This window comes from Equus caballus, chromosome 7, assembly GCF_041296265.1.
Source record: "Equus caballus isolate H_3958 breed thoroughbred chromosome 7, TB-T2T, whole genome shotgun sequence".
Taxonomy (NCBI): Eukaryota; Metazoa; Chordata; class Mammalia; order Perissodactyla; family Equidae; genus Equus; species Equus caballus.
Window position 1 is genome coordinate 27,081,949 of NC_091690.1, and position 25,758 is coordinate 27,107,706.

The 25,758-nt window shown below is 36.7% G+C and overlaps 1 protein-coding gene across 6 annotated transcripts in view; it reads right to left on the minus strand.

Moving 5' to 3' along the window:
- Positions 1 to 25,758, minus strand: part of DDX6 (DEAD-box helicase 6) — a 36,174-nt gene that overhangs the window by 8,427 nt on the left and 1,989 nt on the right. For all 6 annotated transcript variants that reach the window (XM_023644933.2, XM_070273761.1, XM_023644934.2 and 3 more), the window contains exons 2-11: positions 23,749 to 24,222; positions 20,364 to 20,427; positions 19,072 to 19,176; positions 11,321 to 11,450; positions 9,986 to 10,132; positions 8,760 to 8,854; positions 7,516 to 7,638; positions 6,937 to 7,065; positions 5,707 to 5,823; positions 1,580 to 1,643 (exon numbers count right to left, since the gene is read on the minus strand). In XM_023644933.2, coding sequence (XP_023500701.1) covers positions 1,580 to 1,643; positions 5,707 to 5,823; positions 6,937 to 7,065; positions 7,516 to 7,638; positions 8,760 to 8,854; positions 9,986 to 10,132; positions 11,321 to 11,450; positions 19,072 to 19,176; positions 20,364 to 20,427; positions 23,749 to 23,948 — 1,174 coding nt within the window. In that variant the 5' untranslated portion in view covers positions 23,949 to 24,222. The remainder of the gene's footprint in view (positions 1 to 1,579; positions 1,644 to 5,706; positions 5,824 to 6,936; positions 7,066 to 7,515; positions 7,639 to 8,759; positions 8,855 to 9,985; positions 10,133 to 11,320; positions 11,451 to 19,071; positions 19,177 to 20,363; positions 20,428 to 23,748; positions 24,223 to 25,758) is intronic.

A 25,758-nucleotide genomic window follows, 5' to 3' on the forward strand; every position in this document is an offset into this window, starting at 1 on the left:
ATAGGGAAATGCTTAATGGCAAATGTCACCTTCTGTTTGCCTATACATTCTGAATTTGCTTAACAATTCTAAGCATTTCACTGATGAACTATTTGCCCTTCTGGTTTATAGGGTCCCCAAGTGCAAGGAATGTGTGTATATATTTTTAAAATTTTTAATTGTGGTAAAATACACACAGCATAAAATTGGGGAGTAAATATAGTCACATAGCACCTGGCAAAGAGTAAATAAATATTCGTTGAATACAAATGTATTTTTTGAACGAATAAACTACAAGAGACAGTCGTTCAGAATTCAGTTTAAGGCATCCCCATTTTACAGATTAAAAAAGTAGCATAAAAGAAAAATATGACTTGCCCAGGGTCATACGATTAGAGGTAAAAAAGAGTAGGACTTGGACTCTAATCTTAAAATTCCAGGAGTCTAATAGTCTCCCCACTAAATCAGGTATTTTACATTTTGAGTACTTCAATATAAAGGTCAGAACTGCTGATAAAGTAAACATAAATGTATTAATTCACAGCTGTATTAACTGTCCTTTCAGATGTTAAGGCAGAGAAACAAGATAAACTGGAAGCACGTAAAATATCTGACAGCCCCTTTTTTTGATTCTTGTCAATTAGCCAATTTAATACTCTGCTAGAAAAAACTGAGTTTATTTCTAGAGCAGTGTTTTAAAAAACACAATTCTGAATTATTTTCAATCTTGAGCTGGGTGGCTATATGGGTGTATACACATGCAAAAATTTATCCAATAACATACTTATGATCACTATATGTGTGTGTGTGTGTACCTCAATACTTAAAAAAAAAAAATTTCCAGGTTCTTCTCTCTACTCAGAAGTCTAGTTTAGACATTTTTTTTTTGCACTTTCTCCCAAAATCCCCCCAGTACATAGTTGTATATTTTAGTTGTGGGTTCTACTTGTGGCATGTGGGATGCCGCCTCAACATGGCCTGATGAGCACTGCCATGTCCGCATCCAAGATCCAAAGTGGCGAAACCCTGGGCTGCCGAAGCAGAGTGCCCGAACTTAACCACTCGGCCATGGGGCGAGCCCCTAGTTTAGGTTATTAATCTCATACAATTACTAAGATTATATTCTCAGTGTAGAGACGGAAGGATACTGAATCCATGTGCTCTGAACGGACTGTCCACCTGCCTCCCCAGTTTGCTTTTCTTCATGTACTGAAATACACACCAAAATACAAGCTAGTCTGCTTCTGGCAAAAAAATTAAAAGGCCACAATAAACAATTTCCAGAACAGTTTTTTAACATAATTCATTTTTCCTATGCTATATATAAGTCACTCGTCTGCTAAAACTATTCAGAAAACATACAAATCCCAAAACTGGTTTAAAAGGTAGAGATGAAGCATAAATACGAGAACAAGTCTTCTGCAGATTCAGATATGGAACCTAATTTTAGCAGTTAACTAATCTCATTCTCAACTTCGAAATTCTAAGTGGTAGTAAGGTAGCTGGACTATGTCACTGGCTCTGCTGTATGATATGGACAGAGAAAGTAGAGTAGAACTAAGGAGAAAAACAATGAGTAAAGGAAAGAAAAAATACTTACCAGTGCAAACAAGATTGCGGCATAAGCCATTTCGGAAATCATGAAACACACGATTTCGATGTTCCTAGGAACAAAGTTGATGCATTTGATTTGATTAAAAGTTATTCATACAGCCCCAAATTTTCCATAATTTCTCCTATCCGAACAGTTCTTTATACCCCAAATTTGTTCACACAAATGAGAGATGAGCCAATTCAATATGCATAAACTAAAAAGTAAAAAAAATTAACCATAGTTTCCCATGGGAATTAATAAGCAACTAATACACAACTACGCATATCTCTATGTAGCACTTAATTCTTAAAGGTATTTATCTTTTGCCTTTTTTGTTGGAGTGGATTTAAAGTGACAATTTTCACCACATTTCTGCATATCTACTTTTAAAATGTTTCAAACAGAAGATGCCAAAAGTTTCACTTGACCAAAAACATCTATTTATTTACCTTTTTAGTTATTATATAACAAAAACTAAAAAAAACGGCTTTCCAATTAAAAAACAAAAATGAAAACACATCCACCATGACTAGAGTATAAGTGATCAATCTAGCATCTGGCAAACTCGTCTCTCTTTTCACTGTAACGTTTTTTCATTCTGAAATATTCTCTTTAGCTTAGTACATTCATTTCCTATGAAATTTCTAATACTGAGTTCCTATGTGATGGTACAGGCATACATCGAAGATAGCAGGTTCAGTTTCAGACCAGTGCAAACAGAGGAAGTATCACAATAAAGTGAGTCACATGACTTCTTTGGTCTCCCAGTGCATATAAAAAGTATGTTTACACTACACTGTAGCCTATTAGGTGTGCAATAGCATTATGTCTAAAAAAAACCAATGTACACACCTTAATTACAAAATAATTCATTGCTAAAAAATGCTAACCACCAGCTGAGCCTTCAGCAATTCATAATCTTTCAGCTGGGGGAAGGTCTTGTTGATGATGCTGATGGCTGCTGACTGCTCAGTGTGGTAACTGCTGAAGGATGGGGTAGTTGTGGCAATTTCTTAAAATAAGACAACAATGAAGTGTGCTGCACTGATTGGCTCTTCCTTTCACAAATGATTTCTCTGTAGCAGGTGATGCTGTTTGATACAGTGTTTTACCCACAGAACTTTTTTCAAAATTGAGTCAATCTTCTCTAACTCTGCTTCCGCTTTATCAGCTAAGTTTATGTAATATTCTAAATCCTTCAGTGTCATTTCAACATCTTCACAGCATCTTCACCAGTAGTTTCCAACTCAAGAAATGACATTCTCTGCTCTTCCACAAGAAGCAATTCCTCATCCATTAAAGTTTTATCAGGAGGTTGCAGCAATTCAGTCACATCTTTAGGCTCCACTTCTAATTCTAGGTCTCTTGCAACTGTTTCCACATCTGCAGTTATGTTCGCCACTGAAGTTTTGAACCCTTCAAAGTCATCCACGAAGACTGGAATCAACTACTTCCAAACTTCTGTTAATGTAGGTATTCTGACCCCTTTCCATAAATCACGAATATTCTTAATAACATCTACAATGGCGAATCCTTTCCAGAAGGTGTTCAATATATTTTGCCCAGATCCATCAGAGGAATCACTATCTAGGGCACTATCCATAGCTTTAGGAAAACTATTTTTTAAGACTTGAAAGTCTAAACACTTTTTGGTTCATGGGCTGCAGAATGGATGCTGTGTTAGCAGGCAGGAAAATAACATTAATCTCATTGTACATCTATCTCCATCAGAGCTCTTGAGTGAACAGGTACACTGTCAATGAGCAGTGATATTTTGAAAGGACTCTTTTTTCTGAGCAGTAGGTCTCAACAGTGGGCTTAAAATATTCATTAAAACATGTTGTAAACAGATGTACTGTCATCCAGGCTTCGTTGTTCCATTTATAGAGCACAGGCAGAGTAGATTTAGCATAATTCTTAAGAGCCCTAGGAATTTTGGAATGGTAAATAAGCACCGGCTTCCACTTAAAGTCACCAGCTGCATTAGCTTCTAACAAGAGTGAGCCTATCCTCTGAAGCTTTGAAGGCAGGCATTGACTTCTCTGTAGCTATGAAACTCCTAGATGGCATCTCCTACCAATATAAGGCTCCTTCGTCTACAGTGAAAATATGTCATTTAGTGTCGCCACCTTCATTAATCATCTTAGGTGGATCTTCTGGATAACTTGCTGCAGCTTCCACGACAGCACTTGCTGCTTCATCTTGCAGTTTTATGTTATGGAGATGGCTTCTTTCCTTAAACCTCATGAACCAACCTCAGCTAGCTTCAAATTCTTCTACAGCTTCCTCAACTTAGCCTTCACAGAATTGAAGAGTTAGGGCCTTGCTCTGGCTTAAGATTTGGCTTAAGTGAATGTTGAGGCTGGTCTGACCCAGACCACTAAAACTTTCTCTGTATCAGGATTAAGGCTGTTTTGCTTTATCACTCATGTATTCACTGGAATAGCACTTTTAATTTCTTTCAATAACTTATCATTTGCATTCACAACTTGCCCAACTGTTTGGCACAAGAGGCCTAGCCTTTCCTATCTCGGCTTTCGACATGCCTTCCTTCCTAAGCTTAATCATTTCTAGCTTTCGATTTAAAGTGAAAGACGTGCAACTCTTCCTTTCACCTGAAGACTTAAAAGAGGCCATTGTAGGGTTATTAATTGGCCTAATTTCAATATTGTTGTGTCTCAAGGAACAGGAAGGACCACGGAGAGGGAGAGAGACGGAGCAATGGCCGGTAGGTGGAGCAGTCACAACACCACATTTATTAAGTCTGCTGGCTTACATGGGCACAGTCCAGGGCACCCTTAAGCAATTATAATAGTAACAGCAAAGACCACTGGTCATAGATCACCCTAGCAAATATAATGAAGAAGTTTGAAACACTGGGAGAATGACCAAAATGTGACACGGAGACACAAAGTGAGCAAATGCTTTTGGAAAAATGGCATCAATAGACTTGCTCTACACAGGGTTGCCACAAACCCTCAATTTGTAAAAAATGCACAATCTACAAAGCACAATAATGTGAAGAGCAATAAAACGAGGTATGCAACTGTATCCCATCTATGACACTAAGCTGCTTTGAAAGACAAACGTGAGTTGGTTAATATAAGTTCTTCATCTGCTGGTCTACAGAAACAAACTTCCTTTCAAGAAATTTCCCAATGTTATAGTTAGCTCACACAAAAAAATGCTGTCTTGTTATAGTTTTGAATTTTCTGTTAAATCAAGTTCTGGGGGCCGGCCCCATGGCCGAGTGGTTAAGTTTGTGTGCTCCACTTCAGCAGCCCAGGGTTTCACCAGTTCAGATCCTGGCCACGGACATGGCACTACTCATCAAGCCATGCTGAGGTGGCATCCCACATGCCACAATTAGAAGGACCCACAACTAAAAATATACAACTATGTACAGGAGGATTTGAGGAGAAAAAGCAGAAAAAAAGAAGATTGGCAGCAGTTGTTAGCTCAGGTGCCAATCTTTAGGGAAAAAAAGGGAAGAGATTTTCTTCCAAAAAGAAAAAAAAAACCCCAAAAACACCAAGTTCTGAAACTTAAAGATTGCACCCTTTCCTTAAGCCGAACAGTAGAGCAAAAATATATGGGCTGAAGAGGTACATGAATTAAAAATCTAGAGCAGTGTTGTCCTACAGAACCTTCTGCAATGATGGAAATGTTCTATATCTGTACTTTCCAAAACTGTAGCTGTTAGTCACATGTAACGTGGCACTTGAAATGTGGTGAGACTGAGGAAGTAAATTTTAAATTTTATTTAATTTTAATTCATTTAAATTGTCACATGTTCCTAGTGGTTACTGTATTAAATAGTGCAAATCTAGAGATTACCTGGAGAAGGGAATAAAATCTCACATGTGTACCATGCTTGACAGTTTACAAAGCACTTATTATATATTATCTCAATCTTCCTAACAACCCCATGAGGTAAGAATTTGTATTATTACCATTCTATAGTTAGAAAACTGAAACCCCAAGAGGTTAAAATGAAGGGTCCTTCACCTACTAAGGAATAATTTCTTCTTAAACTCAGGGCATTTGGAGGAGCATTAGAACAAAACAAAATCCAAGAAATATTTAGAAAAAGATGTAAAAGAAATCTGTGCAGGTTCTAGTTTTACACTCACCTGCCTCATTTTAGCATGGATATAGAAGCAAGAATAACCCAGTTGAGAAATCTTCTTGGCTAGCAATTCAACTCGCTGAGAGGAGTTACAGAAAATGATTGACTGGTTTATCTGAAGCTGAGCACAGGAGAAAAAAAAAACCATGAGAAAAACAAAAACTTCATTTACTTTGCGAAATCTTAAAAATACGGACTGGCAAACAAATGTTAAAAACATGGTCTAAGACTCAGAACCTCATGATACAAGAGAGATGCAAAACAGTAAAAATTATAAACACTATTCATTTACTTAATAGTCACAGACAATAATTTATACATTTTACTGTAGAAGAGTATGTATTTAATAAGGGACACACACACACACACCCCCCCCAGGAATAAAATACAGTCAATTCTCATTATTTGTGGTAGTTGTTTTCTATAAACTTGCTCCAAAAACTGAATTAGTGAATACAGAAGCACTGCTCCTAGGGGAAATACATGGTTAGGTTCCTATGATCCTGTGGTCGTAAGTTTCCCATCAATGGATCAACAGATAACCTTGTTTTATGTGTGTTACTGGTTAAAGACACCTTATTTATTCACGGCCAACAGCACTATAACTCAGGCCTGTACAAAGTTTGCCCAATACATACTTTCTTCCTAAGGCATATCAGTCTTCCTGTGCTTAGGAGCACTGGATAGCATTTCAGCACTATGTACAGGCATTTTAAATAGTGAAAGCAAAAACAAAAAAAAAGCACAAAAATGCAAAAAATGTGGCATTAAATACACTGGGAAAAGGATATTCGTTTATAGGATGAGAACTGAAACAAGGCGGCAGTGTTGCCTTGTTCATCCTCAGCTGGGAATATGCATGACGACTCAAATTTTTTCACCATACTACACATCTGCAAAGGACTTCAAAAGCATGCAAGAACTGATTTGGGGGCTAAAAAAAAATTGTGGTGAGTAGGTGAATTTGCAAAGAATGACGATTGACCATAATTACTATGAATAACGAAGACTGACTACAATTAAAGTCAAATTATTTTAGAATCAAAAGTGCATGTGATTTGTCAATCATACAGTATCAACTTCAGATCAACAACTGAAACTGCCTTTTAAAAAGGGAAAGCTAAGAAGTTTTTTTTTTTTTTTACATCAAAAATGGTGGGAAAACTGATAGAATTATCTGCTTCATTGGGGTTAAGTAATGGACAACATTCAGCAGCTGAAGCCTGTTACTTACCCTGGAGAAAAGTGTGTTGAGGCAATGTACTTTTTGGCGCTCAGTTACATATGCGTAGTACTGGGTTACTCCCTTCAAAGTTAGTTCCTCCATCAGGTTAATCTCATAAGGTTTCTGCAAATGGGAATTCTGAAAAAAAGAAGAGTCTTACACTTAAACGAAAGCAGAGGGTGGCTCTTAAACTCAAAATATATCCTATATATTTGTCTGATAAACTCTTGCTTTAAGGGATACAGTTCGCTTCAAAAACAAGTATACATAATCTGTCACAGAAGAAATAAATTAACATAAAATGGGAGATATCTAACATTTAGCTATATAGCTAAATTACTATTTTGTACTTTGTATATATGATTATTTTATAATAGATTTACCTAGCATCAATGGCTATGTCAGCCTGACACCAAAAGCTAAGTGAACAACGAAGAATTCATCAAATTACTACTGTATTCTTTAAAAAAAGCCAAAAACCTGAAATAATCAGCATAAAGTACAGACTGGAAATAAGACGTAGTTATGGATAAAGGTATGCTCAAGGGCAACAGGACAGCACCGCTTCCAAGTACAGATTTTACTCACCATGAACTTCTGTACACTAAGAGGGAAAGTAGCAGAATATAATAAAATCTGTCTGTTTTTAGGTAGCGTGAGAATAATATCCTCCATTATCTGCACAAAATCCTGTGACAGCAACTTATCTGCCTGCAGTACAAAGAGAAGACAATTTTAAAAACAACGAAGTAATGTCTAAGGTCTCTGATTAATAAGGCATCATCCAATAAGAGCATTCATGAAATGCTCCTGGTTGTAGACAGTAAGTTCTCTACAACAATGCATAGTCCAATGGCACCATGACACATGCCCAGCGACTCAGAAGGGGAAATGTCTATAATATCCATCTTTTAGGGGAAAAAAAAATCCTAGACAGATATAATCCTTCTTCCCATAAGAGAATTTTAATGTGATTTGCATTAGAGGCAGTATGGTATAGTGCTTAGAGGTACAGACCGCACAGTCAAATTACCTGGGTTCAAAGCTTGTCTCCTTCATTTATTAGCTATGTTGGGAAGTTACTTAACCACTGAATACTTCAGTTTCCACAATTTTAAAATCAGGATGTCTACTTACTGTAGTAAGCACTTTACAGGATACCTACCTTATAGGGTTGTTGTAAAAATTAAATGAAAGAATACGTAAAGCACATAGTGCTAGCACACAGTGACTAATAAATGTTGTCTTTCATTACTCAAAGATAAAAACCTGATCTGAATTAGACCATGATCGACCTGATCCAGTTATCTAAAACACAGACCAAATATGAAAGTGTGTAAAGCGTTTAAAAAGTATAAAGTGTATAAAACACTGCTAGATCTCAAGGATACAGAGACGAGTAAGTTCTTAAAAAGCACTTATAACCTGGTGAGATAACATACATAACAGAACGAAAAACCAAACGATACAAAGTCATATATGCTAAATCAGAGGTTAGGGACATCACATGCTTTTTAAGACATATCACTGAATGGAAAGACTTAGAATAAAACTGGCTTTGAGGTTATTCAACAACTCCTCTTCTTGAAAAAGAAAAATAAAACCTAAACTACCAGCATCCCTAAGTACAAGACATAAGGCTGAACTACTTCTATAAATGCCTATCATCTACTGCCTTTAAAGGACAAAACACGTTTTATAAGCAAATTATTTCGAACTGACAAGAGTCATGCATTTATTAGAAGGTCATAAGCACAAAAGAGCTTTTGCTTCATTCACTGGCAGTTATAAACAAAGCACAGAATAGTTTCTTTCCAATGAAGAGACATTACCTCATCCAATACTATCATCTGGACATGATCAACTTTTGCTACTCCTTTCTTGATAAGATCCAGGATTCTCCCAGGGGTAGCTATCACCACGTGCACTACATAAGATTAGAAAACATATTCTTATTAATTTTAGCTTGGGCAACAAGGATATAGTAAAGTTTTATCATATCATCATATATATACTATTAGAAACGTTGTAGAGGAAGGAATACTACACAGAGAGGCAAGAATGTGTTTTAGGATATGGATTTCCATTTCATCTTAGGTTGGCCAGAGAATACTTGTTTGTTTCACCTCTACCCAGGGTGGGCTACAGCTTCCCAAATCACCCGCTCCAAACAAGGGGCATACTTTTATCTTAAGACAATCTCCAATGAATAATAAAAGGTATACCAGGCTTCTGATACAGTAGTTTGCCTCTAATCTAGAGCAACAGTCTTTAGAAGACTGTTAAAAGGATCAAATGAGATAATCATTTTAAATAACTGTGCAGTATAAAGAATATAGTAATTAAATAAACAGAATGGCAATCATATATAAAATTCTGACTAAAATTCTATGCATAATTTTATATATAAGGATCTCATTCTTGCTGTTTTATCTTTTTTCACTCAATAACGTATCATGGAGAATTCTTCAAGCAAATGAACACAGATCAGCTTCACTCTTTAATAGCTGTGTGCAGGTACATCAGACTATACCCCAATGTATTTAGCCAATCTCCTCTGACATTTGGGTTGTTTCAATTTTTCAATACTACAAACCACACTGTAGTAAACAACCTTGCATTTGCCCTATTATTTCTTCAGGAAAGATTCTTGAAAATATACATTTATAATTTTGAAATATAATGCCAAATTACCCACCATAGAGACTGTATCAATTTACACTACCATGTTGCAAGACAGTCTATTTCTTTCTCCACAAACTCACATTATTGCTTACTAATATTTTTTAGCTTTGCCAATCAGATAGGCACAATATCAATTTGCTATTTTTACTCACATTAAAAAAAAAACCTAGTAAGGTAGAATATCCTTTTAATTACTATCAATTTGTCTTTTTTCTCAACTGAAATGGTCATCTCCTTTATTCATTTTTCGACTGCAATGTTTCTGTTCCTTATTAATTCTTAAAAATAATTTTTAATATATTACTGAAAGGAAACAGCTGTGTGTGGAATTGCACTCAGAGAAGCAGACCACCTTACAGCAATCATTTCCTACCTGTGTCATCAAGCCTCATTATGTCATCCCGTAAATTGGTTCCTCCTGTGGTTGCCATCACTTTGGCCCCTCCCATGTGTTTGCTGACCTGGATGCAAATTTGACTGACCTGTAGAGCAAGTTCTCTAGTAGGAACAATCACCATTGCTGGAAAACATCAAGCAACAGAGAAAAGAGAAAAAAAGGACACTTATTTTAAGAGTTTAAGAAGCTACACAAATACTGCTCCTTGCAATCTAGATACTCAGCCATATTAAAATTTGAATCACAATAGGCCTGATTCTGAAAAGTCAAATGAGTAAATCTCCTTAAAAAAAAAAAAAAGAGAGAGAGAACCTATTATAAGTGTTCCAGATTTAGACTTTCCCCAGCAACACTGCTATATAAATCTTGTACTCTTCTTAGTTACAAATCTTAAAAGGGTTCTTTGAGTTGGCAACCATTAAGCTCAAAGATCAACTTAGTTTTTCAGTAAGAGATTCGCTAAACACCCAAATTGGAAACTCCTGCTGCCCAGGTTCCATTTATATCATGTAAAAGCAGGTAAAGGGAAGACGGGAGAAATATTTATAGACCAAGAAAGCTGAAAATTGAAGAAAAAGCTTTAGAGGTGAAAACTTAACTCTGTTAGCTTACTCTGGGTACAACTATGGAAACTTGTTTCTTCCCTACTGCCTAAGCTCTTAAAAATCCCCAAACCATAAGGCTTTAAAGACAAAAACTTCATGTTTCTACAAGGAACTTTGCAGACACATAAGCCACAAGAAACAATTCAGTTCCACAGTTTGTAAGTAGCAACATCAGATAATTTAACTTCTCACAATCTTAGCTTTCCTATCTCTAGGGCAATAATACTTATTTTGCCAATTCCACTGGAACATTGTCAAAACTGTGTAATATGTAAAAGTACTTTGACAACTAGCAATCTCTTTAAAAAGTTAGGAACCATTTTTACAAGACAACCAGGCCAGGGGCTGGCCCCGTGGCCAACTGCTTAAGTTCACATGCTCTGCTTCAGCGGCCCAGGGCTTCGCCGGTTTGGATCGTGGGCGTGGACATGGCACTGCTCATCAAGCCATGCTGAGGCAGCATCCCACATGCCACAACTAGAAGGACCCACAACTAAAAATACACAACTATGTACTGGGGGGCTTTGGGGAGAAAAAGGAAAAATAAAATCTTAAAAAAAAAAAAAAAGACAACCAGGCCAAAAGGTGTGAAAAGAAATAGTAAATACTAATTCCAAACTATGTAAATTCTGACACAAAAGATGGTAATGTCTTCCACATAGCTCCAAGTTTAAACTGCCATTTTTAGTTTAAACAAACAACTAACCTTGTATATTGTCCTTCTTTAGGTCTAGCCGTTCAAGTAAGGGAATGAGGTAGGCACCGCTCTTGCCTGTTCCATTTTTTGCTCTAGCTAAAATATCCCTACCAGATAAAGCAATGGGAATGCTCTCCTCCTAAAAGAGACAAGACAATGCAAGTTATTTGTGAATAAAAACAGGATGTAAGCCAACTCTTCCCTAACATATAGTGAAGGTATATACCTCTTTGGTATTGCTTTAAAGTGTCTTACATTTGCATTTTACGAGAATAAGTAGAGATCAAGTAAATGAGCAAGACCAGTCAACACCACCATCATTATCAACCAATATTTACCAGAACTGCTTACAGACTACATATTAAATTGTATCCCAATATAATAAAAAAAGGTCTATGTGAGTGTGTATGTCTAAGGAAGCTGAGCATCAACAACAAAGAAAGAGGAGGAACTTGGCCTGACACATAAATGGTACTTGATTATATAGAGAAAAAAGCAAAGGACATTGCACAATTAAAAACTGGAGACAAAAATGGCACAAACAATACAAAGACTATATATGCTATTTTGAGATCAGGAGGCCAATTTGAGCACAATGAAAAATTATAGCTTGGACAATTTACCCTTACACAAAACAGGAATAGACTGTAAATGTTTAACCTCGGGTCCTAATTGATATTTATTCATTACATTACATAAACTTCAATATCTGTATCCTGAAACATGATCAACTGGAGGTTCGATTCTATTCCAGTTATCTCAATCCATGGTGACATCAACCTAGGGTGACTTCTTGTTTTCATATTTAGCTTACTTTGTCATGAGTGTTTTGCAGAAGATAACATTTCCTATTAACTTAGGACAAATTTCCTAGACAATAGCAAAGGATTCCCAACAATTACACATATACAGAGAGAAATTAAAACAGCAGGACAGGTATAAACAGGCAGGAAATAGAACATTTCTATTTCTAAAACTAAAAATTTTAAATTTCTAAAACCAAAAAATTAGGAAAATAAATTAGAAGACTCATAATCACTGTAATAATTAGTTCTTTCTATGCCTCAGCTAACAATCAAATGATTTCTAGCACTTTCAGTCTGTTATTGCAGAACTATCTAAGTCATAAGCATCATGACTCCCATTTCTCACCACAGCACTCATTCTATCCAGAACCCCAATCACAGGGGTCAGGTGGGTTCCACACGGTCAGGATAACCAACATAGCTGCCAGAACAACTGTGAAAATGGTCCAGGGACATTACTGTTATCTTGTTCCTACAGCCAGCATTAAACAGTCTGTTTATTATGGTAAAGCAGGTCAAAGAAGAAAACTTTGGCTTTGACCCTTTGGTTTTAATCTCTTCCCTCCTACTTTGAGTCAAGTGTTAATCTTCAGTTGTTCTGAATGCCCATTATTCCCATGGGTTCATTCTCTTCTACGGTTTTTAAACAGGCTACTGGCACACTACTCAGTTCTATGGCAGAAAAAAGGCTAGGTGGTCTCCAAGGGTTTCCCAATGACTTTCTGAGTCACGTCCTTTAAACGTATAAAACTTTTGAATGAAGTGAGGCAGGGTAGAATTAGATTGGGGGTATCCTAATTCCTATTTTGAGTTCAACTTAGATTAAAGCAATTGACTTCTATTCCTCTGCTCTCTTTGATACAGCTTATGCTCTACAGAAACTGTTTAAGGATAAGGCTTTAATGAAAGTCAGTCAGTCTGTAAGTTAACATGCAGTGAAATACATTTTGCCACACATGGTGGTCATTATGGCAGTCAGGGGATTCAGTACATCCACAGTCTCTGACTACTGTTTCCTAGGAAGATTAGTTAATATGAAGCAAGGGAATTCAAGTCAGGCTCAGACAGCTTTGAAATCCAAGAGGAAATCATGGGGAGCTGCCAGGGAGAAGAGAAAGGAGGAAGGAAGCCAAAAATTCTTTAAAAACTTACTGTGTGCTGGGCACTATGATAGGTACTTATATACATCATTTATACCCTTCCAAGTTAGATACTTTTCGTTTTACAACTGACAAAATGGATCCTCAGGGATTAACTGTTTTGCCCAAAGGGCACAAAAGCAAGAAATGCTAGAACCAGGATTTGAAGTTAGGTCTGCAAATAACAACATGTAGCCCAGGATATGAAAAAATCAGAACCCTCATAAACTGCTAGTGGGGATGTACAGCCACTTTGGAAAACGGTCGGGCAAAAGGTTAAACAGAGTTACCATATAAACCAGCAATTCTACTCCCAGATATGTACCCAAGAGAAATGAAAATATCTCCACACAAAAATTTGCAAATGAATGTTGATAGTGGACTTACTCATAATAGCTAACAGTGGAAACAACCCTACCAAATGATGAATGGATAAACCACATGTGCTGTGGTCGTACAACGGAACATTATTCAGCAATAAAAAGGAATGAAGTACTCATACATGCTATCCCATGAATGAACTCTAAAAACATGCTAAGTCAAAGAACCCAGTCATAAATGTCCAGAATAGAAAAATCCATAGAGACAGAAAGCAGATTAGTGGCTGCTTAGAACTACAGGAAAATGAAGGGTGACTGCTCAAGGAGTTTCTTTCTGGGGTGACAAAAATGTTCTAGAATTGACTGAAGTAATGGTTGCACAACTGTGAATATATTAAAACCATTAAATTGTACACTTTAAATGTGTGAATTGTGTAACATGTGATTTATATCTTGATAAAGCTACCAAAAGAAAAAAAAAACAACAAACAATCCCACAACCTTAGCTCTGATTCTGCCGCCTCAGGTCTCCAAGTCCATGTTCCATTGTAGGGCTGGGGACTGATCCAATATGTATTTGTTGTGTTTTGGTTACCCTAATACCCATTTCCCTTTCTTAGGAGCACCCTAACTTTCTTCTGAGGAATTACGTCTCTGTCACGCCAATAGATAGTCTAGCCAACCTCCTTGGTCAAATGGCAGACAGTGACTGAAACCAGAGCAGCTGAATGCTCCTTTCTAAGAACTTAAATTGTTGTAGTGCATATACCAAGCTATAACAATGTATAGCTTCCTAAGCCCTTCAGAGCTGCCTCAGATCTTGGCCAATTCCAACTGTGTTTCTCCAGACTTCTTAATCGTGTGAACTACTGATATTCTTTCAATAAATTTCCCTTTGCTTAAGTTAGCCGAAGTTCATTTCTGTTGCCTACAACCACAGAATGGTATACTTTGCAATTTCCTAGTATTGAGAAGCATTTTACAAAAGCGTGGTTACCTAAAAAAGCTCAAAACTGCCCAGCTAACTGCTTTTAGAGGAGCAGCTTCTTAGTTCCCAGAGCCAACTGGGCTTCAGAACCTTAATTTCAGGGGGGAAAAAATGGTACCATGGAGGAGGTAGCAATGGCTGTCACAGATATCTACTGCTACCTGAATAAAGGAGATGGAAGGCAGTAATTTCAAAAATAACTAACTTATGGAACACACCCCAATTTTACCTTAGTAACCAATGGGGAAATGCATTTAAAGACTTTTTTGACACTTTAGGAAACAATTCTTTTAGCCATAATAAATCCATATTAGGAGGAATGGTTTACAAAAGAATTAAGAAAGCTGTAATTTCTACTATAAATAATGAACTATTAATCCTTATTAGATCTGGTTGACAAAATAATTTCTCAAAATAATTTGAGATTCTCGACCTGACATGAAATTTTATTGCTAATGGTTAAGGAACGTCCATATTTCCCTCAATAATGAACTACTGGCATTTCATCACTTTCTTATCTAAAAAATCTTCAAAAGCTGTGCCCAGGGGTCTGGAAGGAAGAGCTGTCACCTCTCATCTCAAAATTAATATAAGGTTTCCCAATGTTAAGCAGAACGAAACAGTAGGTTCTTAAGCCCTCCAAAGAAGTCTGTGTTCCTATAAAGCTATCTATGCCTTTAGAACAGCACAGTTACGCTCCTGGGCACATCATTCAGACCTAGAACTAGAGTCACAGATGGCTGCACCAAAGGTAGATGTGTAGGAGCAATCTACAGTATATCTGGTTCCAGCCTGTGAGTGTAAAATCTTCTTGTGAGAGGATATGATTTCAAGTGCCTCATTTTTCCAATAATCTTATGGCCAAACTGCAACTAAGTTCCATCTCTTAAAAAAGATTCAAACGCAGACACCTATCTGATCAAGAAGGCTTTTCTATTTGGGAAAAAAATGCCTGGATAAAACTGTAAAACTAAGTACTATAGAAGACAATAGCTATATTGGTGGGGGGAGGGGGGACAAGTAAGGAGAGAAGGCAGACAAGAACAAAATGAACAGAAGGCCAACAGTCATGAGGTCAGATTTTACTACAGAATTTCTAAATTTCTTTTTTGGTTCTAAAATCCTAACATTTATGGTTACATTGAATGATTTCAAGAAACATTATCTTGTGTTTTCCACAGATTCTGAGGCAAAATAACAGTGAAGAAAAAGGCAATGTGAATGGTGGTCTTAGGTATCTAATAATACATATTCATACAGTGCTTTGCCATTTCAAACATATTTTGTTATATATTACATTTGATCCTTACAATAAAAACCCTGTGAGGGAGATGAGTTATTATTTCTACTTTACAGAAAAAGCTAGATGTCAGCCTGGCTAAGTGGCTGGAGAGTTAATTGGCTATATACTATACCAATACCGAGAGTGCAAATAACAAAGTCAATTTTAAATTTTAATACAAAGGTGGGAAACAGGAGCCAATAACGGTGCATTAAGATTAAAGTCTGCTGGACCCACAACTAAAATATACAACTATGTACTGAGGAGATTTGGGGAGAAAAAGCAGAAAAAAATTTAAAAAGATTGGCCACAGTTGTTAGCTCAGGTGCCAATCTTTAAAAAAAAAAAGAATTAAAGTCGGCTAATGAACCAATCTCCTTTTTTTGATAAAACTACTATAGGGAACAATAACCTATAATATTTACTGAGCATTTAACATGTACTAGGCACTGTACTAAGCATATCAACATGAATTATCTCACTTAATCTTCACAACAACCCTATGGTTATACTATTCTATCAATTTTATAGGTCAGGAAACCAAGGCTTAGAGGGCTATCTCAAATAATCAACTTAGAAAAGAATGGAGCTGGGATTCAACCTGGGCAGTCTGACTGCAAAGCTAGTGCTCTTGTAACACTTCTCTAGACCAAGTTCACCTACAGACATATGTTAACCATAATTTCATCAAAGCAGTCTAAAACAACTGAACATCTGAAGGCCTAATTCCTGCCATACACCTTGTTAAGTACTGGAGACAGAAAGTTGAACGATATGGTCCCTACAGTAGAAGAGCTCTCATAACATTTTTCATTTCTGTAGATAAAATGGATTAACATGACTACATTATAGAAAAGTAGAGGGGCCAGCCCAGTGGCACAGCAGTTAGGTTTGTATGTTCTGCTTCGCCAGCCTGGGGTTCACAAGTTCGGATCCCGGGTGTGGACCTACCCACTGGTTATCAGACCATGCTGAGGCAGCATCCCACATATAAAGTAGAGGAAGGTAGGCATGGATGTTCGCTCAGGGCCAGTCTTCCTCAGCAAAGAGAGGAAGATTGGCAGCGGATGTTCGCTCAGGGCTAATCTTTCTCAAAACAAAACAAAACTGTAGAAAAGTAGATTCCTAAGTACTTTTAACATCGGCACTCAAATTGCTTATATGATAACGAATAACCTTATCTTGATACTTTCTCCAGCCATAATAAATTTCTTTCAGTTTGTCCACAAAGGCACACTCTCACCCAGAGGCTATCACTATCCCAGTGTTCTCTGCTTGGAACATGGATCACTTCTTTCAGGTTGTTCCAGCTTCTCCTAATGATTACACAGATGTGCAATTTCAACTAGAAACTTACACTGAAATTATCTGTACAATCAGCTGTCTGCCACCAGACTGTGAGGGCAGGAACTCTGTCTTGTTCATCACAACATCCCCAGTGTCTAACACTAACACTTTCTGGGTCACTCAAAACATGTTTCCTCAATGAAAAAGTGTTCAATGCCACGGTTTGTCCTTAGTACAGCTTGGACTCAACAGTTTCAACTTACGTGAAGACAACAAACAGGTTTATCAAATTTGTATATGTATACTACTTGTTTATGTCTACATGTATGTATGTGTGTAGATGTGTATACATACATCTATTTCCTTGCTCTTTCCACTGAAAGGGCCAAGGAGCAGAGTGCACCTAGTGCTCAGATCTTGGTCTCCATTACTGCTCCCCACAAATTGGAATCAGGGCTCCTTGGAGAAATGGCTGATTCCAAGGCTGGGGCAGGATAGGTACAGATTAGCTTGGCATCATGATATACCAAAAAGGAAGTGATTAAGAAAAATGAAGGGAGTGGGGAAGGGTAAACAGGTGGAGCACAGAGGATTTTTAAGGCAGTAAAACTATTCTGTATGATACTGTAATGGTGAATACATGTCATTAAACATTTGTTCAAACCCACAGAATGTACAATACCAAGAGTGAACTCTAATGTAAACTATGGACTTTGGGTGATAACGCATCAATGTAGGTTCATCAGTTGCAAGAAATGTTATCACTCTTGTGGGAGATGCTGATAATGGGGGAGGCTATGTATGGGGGGGGGGCAGGGGTTTATGAGAAGTTTCTGTAACTTCCATTCCATTGCTATGAACCTAAAAACTGCTCTAAAAAATAGTCTATTAGAAAAAAAAATGAAAGAGGCACATTACAAACACACAGGAACCAGCTTGAAGGAGCTCATACTGGCCAAATCCAGGACAATATGAGCACAAAAATATGACTGGGGAAAAAAAGGAATCATGAGTCCAAAAGGATAATATATAAAGACAAAATGAGTAGCATAAGGAAAGGCTCTTTACAGGGCAAATATGGAAGGAGTGCTAGAGCTGGAAACTCATAATCCATGAGAGTAAAGAAGAGATCATGCAAGAATCATCAGTGGATGCTGAGACGGGAAATTTTGATGAAAAGTAGGGTATTTGCGTGGTCTTAAAGTGCTCCCCACAGACTGCCTATTAGTTTAAGGGACGGGGGGGAAAAAGCAGTAATTATGCTGTAGAAAAAGCACACCATTTTGACAGGGTACTCAAAATTAAAATCACCAATGAGGAATAGATGGACACTGTATATACCTCCAAACGTGATACCCTGAGGAGGCCATAACATGACTTCCACAGTATTGTGATTAAGAACACATAACCTGAATCTAATCACGTGGAAACGAGACAAACCCCAAATGAGGAATGTCCTATTAAAAAGGGAGGCTCTTTTTAATGTCAATGTCATAAAAGACAAAAAAAGGACAAGGGAAATGCTCACGATTAAAAGAGGTTAAAGAGACATAACAACAATATGTAATACTGATCCTAGGACGGATCTTAGACAGAAGAGAAAAAAAAATGCTATAAAGGACACTTTGGGGTCAACTAAAAATTAGAATACAAACGACAGATGAGACAGAAACATTGTATTAACGTTAAATTGAAGATAACTGTACTATGGTTATACAAGAGAAATTCCTATTCTTAGGAAATACACACTCAACTATTTAGAAGTGATGAGCCATGATTTTGTAACTTACCCTTAAAAGGTTCAGAAAGTGTATGCATATATTTGTGCGTACATACACGAGAGAAATGTTGGTTTGTTGTATCATGCCCACAGAACAAAAAGAAAAGTACGTAATGCTTAACTCATAACATTAAATGTGATAAAAAGAGGAAACATACCTGAATAGGAGATGGCTTTTCCCAGCCCATTTCAAAAATTCCCATCAGTAACTCCCGTTTCAAACAGTAATCTTCAAACTCATTTCCTTTTGTGGAGGTCACATCCTACTCAAACAAAAAAAACAAATAACAACAAAAGAATAACAAGTACAACTGAGTTCCTTTGGTAGTTAGTATGCTTAAGAAAGTTTGTTTGAGAGACTAATACTTTATCTACCCCATTTAAAATATAAATATATGCAGATTAGTTCTGTCTTGACCCATATTTCAATATTCCTGAAGAATAACCACTATCTTTTTAGGACACACAAGCCATTTGAAAACTATGTTTTGGGGAAAGAAGATGCTGTGGTCATTTTCTTCTAAGGACTGGTGGAATACTGTTACTTCTGTATAAGTATCATGCTATGAACTGCAAATCACAAGAAGTGAAGTTAAATACTAGCTCCACCACTCATTGCCTACAAATATCCTAGTCTAAACCAGGGTTTCTCAAGCTCAGCACTACTGACAATTGGGTCAGAAAAATCTTTTCCCTTTTTTTTTTGAGGAAGATTAGCCCTGAGCTAACATCTGCTGCCAACCCTCCTGTTTTTGCTGAGGAAGACTGCCCTGAGTGAACACCCATGCCCATCTTCCTCCACTTTATATGTGGGATGCCTACCACAGCATGGCTTGCCAAGTGGTGCCATCTCCGCACTGGGAATCCGAACTGGTAAACCCTGGGACCGCCGAGAAGCAGAACGTGCGCACTTAACCGCTGTGCCACTGGGCCGGCCCCAGAAAATTCTTTGTTGTAAGGGGCTGTCTTGTAGCATCCCCCTAGGTTTGATAACCAAAAATGTCTCTAGCTATCGCTAAATATCCACTAGGGGACAAAAATCACCCCTGGTTGAGAAACTGGGCTAAGAGAACTAACCTCTTGACTTCCATTTTCTCATGCACAAAATAGGGCTAATACTGAGCTTGAATCTTACTGTGTTGCTGTGTGCAAAAGAGAATTTTGAGACTATGCCTTGAAAACTATAAAAGTATTCGATAAACTAGGTAAGCTATATATATCTATAAATACAATATTTAACATACAGACATACATTATGCTACTATTAATATAAATCCTCCACATAGTGGTAATTTTTGGCAATTCATCACATGAATTTGGTGAATCATCAAATTCACAATTTCAACTTACGTAAGAGTAAACACATGATGCCTATTGTTATTATTAAGTAACTATTCCATTTTTACAGTTTCCACATCATTTTTCTACTTGAATTTTACAACCAACTTACCGAAGTTTTGATTCTTAGATCCTTTGGAGGGAGTTTTAAAGTCTTTTTCCAGTCATCACCAGGTCTAGAGAGAACACAGTAAAATTGAAGCATCAGAACTAACAGCATTACTATTCTAATAATACAAAGATGATTCATCTCAATTATAATTAAGTTCTAAAAAGTACAGTAAATTTAGTCTACTGCCATTTACTTAAGAATATAGTTAATAGAAACAAATAACTTGAGAAAAACTGCTCTTCTTACAAAGAACAATCTAAGGAGGGTAAAAGCAAATCAAGAATAGAAGGTAATAAGGCATCCATCCTCTTAAGAGAAGGAGTGTAGTATATTTGCGACTGTTACCACAACTGGATGTTTTGTTTGACCTATGGAGATTATATGTGTGTTTTAATTTAAATTAGCTGCCAGCATCTAAAAATTAATAGATTTCATGTAAAAGTCCAGATTCTGGCTTTTCTTAAAAAACTGGAAGCTTTAGCCACATTGGTTCCAAGTTTCCGCATGGCAACAGTTTGATAGAGCTTAATAACCGGAGTTTAAAATCAAGCAGCTGACCCCTTTAAATAGGGCAAGCACCCTCTCATTTGGCACAGTCTCCTATAGGCATCTGAGTCTGTAACTTCTGGTGACTAGTTAAAACCAAGGACTCTAAAGTTTCAGACCTGAGTTCAAGATCTGACTCTACACTTACTAGTTCTGTGACCTTGCAGTAGTTACTTTTCTAAGCCTCCATTCTCATACATAAAATGGCTTAAGAATTTTATCAAATAATTTATATAAAGCACTCAGCACAGCGCCCGGCAAAAGAGAACTCAATACTTGCTTTTAATGAACATCTCTCTCAATCTTTTTTTACGGGGGATGCTTCAAATTACGAAAGAAAAAATATATATAATAGAAAAATTTCTTTTTGACGAGGTAAAACCCTCAAATAATACCCAAAGTACCTAATAGAAAAAATATTGTCAATAAAGCAGACAATGCTTTCAATTGTGCTGTCTTCAAAAGAAATAAAAGTTTTCACTGATTTCATTATAGTGACTCTTACGTAATCAGAGTCCCCAAAACATCTCAAAAGTCTTGATTTAGAAAGATGAGCACTTATTTTACTTATAGCTAGCTCCCACATAATCCAAGATACTCTAACACAGCCATTTGCTACCAATTCCAAGAGTACTAAAGCCTTTCACCTCAGCCTATACCACACAAAGTTTCTGAGCAAAAATGTCAACTGAACATCCTAGTAGGCCAGCTTCCCACATTGTCAAATTCAATAAACAGTGAATAAAAATGCAGAAGATACAATGCAAAATCTGCCCACAAGGAATTTATAACCTTAGGTTAAAAGCACTATTTAAAATGAGAAATAAAGTAACAGAGATAAGTATTAGAAAAGTTCTGAGACAGCTGATGGGATCTGGAAGCCCTCATGGGAGAGAGGACACTTAAACAGATTTAAAGAACCCACAAAATTGAAAAGAAACCATTAATCCTAGGAAAAGCAAAAAAGACAAAGCAAAATCCACTGCTGCCTCAAATCAGAATTTAAGTGGAAAGCACTCATAATGAAATAACACGGCTTTACGTTTCTATCCTTAAGGATTAAAAATAACCTAAATTTTGCTAGCCTATTAGTTTGTCAAGATGAACTACAATTTAGAAAATATTCTTAATTTCTACACTAATTAAAGCATTCACCTTAAAAGTAACAATATGTATTAATGCCAATTTTCCCAGTGACCAAACCAATTCTGTGGGAAATCAATTCTTAAATAAGTAGGAGGCTGGCCCTGTGGCCGAGTGGTTGGCTTCGTGCGCTCCACTTCAGTGGCCCAGGGTTTTGCTGGTTCAGATCCCGGACCTAGCAACCACTCATCAAGCCATGCTGAGGCAGTGTCCCACAGGCCACAACTAGCAGGAACCATAACTAAAATATACAACTATGTACTGAGGGGCTTTGGAGAGACAAAGGAAAAATTTAAAAATCTAAAAAAAAAAAAAAAAAAAAAATTCTTACAGGTAACTAGTGAACCACATAGCAACAATCATCTATATGATATCCTGGTAGCTGTAAGAGCTATTTTTTTCTTCTTTCTATTGAGTTCACAATAGTATACATCGATGTGAGATGTCAGTTGTACATTATTTCTTGTCCATCACCACATAAGTGCTCCCCTTCACTATAAGGGCTATTTTTCTTTAGGAAGTGCTTCTTAAGCATGGAAGAGATCTCGGTTGTAACAAAACACGCACTTAAGTTCAGGGAACCAGTTTCATCATCTTATGAAGACTTCTAGAGCTTAAATCAACCTATACGGTTAGATTCTTAACAACAAAGTCAAACCTCAAATGGGGTCAAGAGTCTTAAATGTAAATTTTCTATTAACTGACTCTTTACAGTGATAGTTATAATTCAAAAAATTTCAAGTGTACACTTAAAGATGACAAGTAGCCTACCAACTTTCAGATTTAAAAAAATATATATTCTGCAGTAAGATGAGTTTTTAGAGTTGGCAAAGGGGCTTGGGACTATTCAGAGATGAGTGCTTCCAAGAGTTCAAAATCCTGAGTTCCCCAAGATATATAACTGCTTGTTAATTTCTATGTCTGTAGGTGTAAAAGGAGAAAGCATATTTTTTTAAAAACTAGAAAAGCAAACAAAGATCCTAAACTAAAAAAAATGTTATGGATAATTTTCTGTATTTTTGAACTTCAGAAGACTAGGTAAGTCTTAAAACTTGAAATTGCCTTTAACTGCTATTTCAACTAGGGTATGGTGCAGTTATACCATCAAGGGAAAAGCCATAATGGCAAAACCAAGATGAATCTGAGTTAATTATGAAAGCCCAAAATGTTTATAAAAAATAATCTTGGGGGCCAGCCCGGTGGTGCAGCGGTGAAGTGCGCACATTCTGCTTCGGCGGCCTGGGGTTCGCCAGTTCAGACCCCAGGTGCGGGCATGGCATGGCATGGCAAGCCATGCTGTGGCAGGCATCCCACATATAATGCAGAGGAAGATGAATGGGCATGGATGTTTGCTCAGCGCCAGTCTTCCTGAGCAAAAACAGGAGGACTGGCAGCAGATGTTAGCTCAGAGCTAATCTTCCTCAAAAAAAAAGAAAGAAAAAAAAAGAAAAAGAAAAAAATCTATACAAATTAATGTATATCATCTGTGCCTATGGTTATGACTTAATAAACCTGAATTATGACAGAAATACATTATTCTATTGCAAATATCTACCAGCCATAAAACAAAGTCATCTGTCCTCTATTTGTGATCAAAAATGGTTAAATTAAGGTAGACAAAGTAGTCAACAACAAAGTAACAAAAGGAAATCTCTTTGGTGCCCCAAGTGTGTTCAGTATTTATTCTATCACTTACTTAATAGTGGTGGTCATACTCTGTGCTTGCTGCTGAGTGCCATTATTGATTGTGTTGGTGTTTTTCAGCTGGTTCATCTGTTGCTGTGTCTGTGTGCCCCCTCCTCCAGGGCCACCGCTGGGCTTCACAGGGCCCCTCAGCTGACCATTTTGACTGGACAGACCCATTATAACAGGGTTCTCTGTTCTGGCCGTGCTCATGCTGTATTAATTGTAAAGATGTCTCTTTCAAACTTTAAAACTTTTGAAAGTCAGTAGAGAAACTGTAATAACAGTTTATTAGGCTCTCCAAAACGAAGAGATAAATATAAGTCTTGCTCAGTATATGAGTCCTTTATTGCAATGCAGGCAAGCACCTGTAAGTCTCTGAACGGTAAGCAGCAGTAACTTGCTCTCATGCACCAAATCAACTTTTTATTTTTTAGAAAGCCCTCTAAGAAGGTTGAGTTATATATTTGAATTCACTCACTTCAATCTGAAACAAAGAAAAAGTTAAATTAGCAAACACAGAAAAGTTAAAAAAACACAAGTTTTGTTTCCTTTTTAAAAACTCCTTTAGAACGCTCCTCTTTTAAAGAATTAAGAATACATCTGCACTTAGACCAAATCACTAGCCAGCCTAAGAGAGACACAAGACGAACTGCCTCAAAAACCAAACCCACACTGAGACCAATCTCAAACATTTTAAATTGTCAGCTCGAAGCAACCCAGAGATTAGGTAGAAAGGTACGTGATTAAATTAGCATTAGTTGTCAAATGACAATCTTGTCCCTTCAGTTTCCTCCCTGATGATTCCTGAAAGCCCCTGCCACCTCTAAAAGTCAATGATTCATTACACTTAATTGTACTACAACTCAACGAAGCATCACACAATTAATTTATGTAAATCTACATACGAACAAGGCAAGACAATTAATTTTTTTTTCCTATTTCTGACAGCAGCTGAGAATCCTGGAAGACCTAAGTGAGCTCTTGACTTAACTTTATGCTTTCAGGAAAAAAAAAAAAAATTGTGCCCTATGTATTTCAACTACGAAAATTAAACTTTATGAAGAAAAATGCATTCTTTTTTCCCTTAAGTTTTTGTCCTTTAAAACAACACCTGTATCAAGCAAGGGACATAGATTATGTCTATATGTCAAAATGCTTTGCTTAAGAAACAGCCAAGAAAATCTTTAGCTACCTTAATAAAATGTAAACACTAAAAATCTATTAGCTACATTTCAATATAACACTTTTCAAAAGGTATATCCTAACTTAAAATAGCATTATTTAAAAAAAATTATAAGAACACGAAAAGAAAATTACTGTGTTAAGAAATCTGTGAAAGGCTAAAAACACTAGTAACTCTAATCAAGCTTTCCAAGAAAGCCAGAGTACTAATAATTGTATTAAAAAAAGAGCTGGTCAACCTCCTCCATTTTTAATTATTCCTAAAATCGAATTCTTATTTTAAAATGTAATAAATGAAAACTTAATTTACAAAGGCCTACTCTGTTGGGTTTGTTTTTTTAAACTACTTTACATTTCTTACCAAAAAATACACTAGCTTACTAATTAGTGTTATTTTTGCCATATGCCAAGGCTTCTCAAACACTAAACATTTTTCTACAATACTCCTTATGACTTCCTCTGTTTAAAAATTGAAAAAAAGTCGCTCACAAGTAAATCCTGATGATCACATACACAAAGCTGTATATTTGGAAGTCTCCCAGAATGTGACTGACTTCTTAAGCAGACCGTGGTTACAACCACCTAATTTCAGTTCAAGGCAGTAAATGGTTTCCTGTATTGACAGGTTTATATTATGATCAACAATATCATGTAGCTGTTAGCAAAGCACTAAGAGGATGAAGAGGGCAACCTCTAAAGATTAAACATTATTACAGTCCATCATGCACGTAGGACTTCACATCTCCCTAGATCCAAAATGTGACTGTGATAACTGCTCCTCTCTTTATTAAACTGAAATCTGCACTGCAGCTTTGTCTCAGACAAGGAAATATTCCTC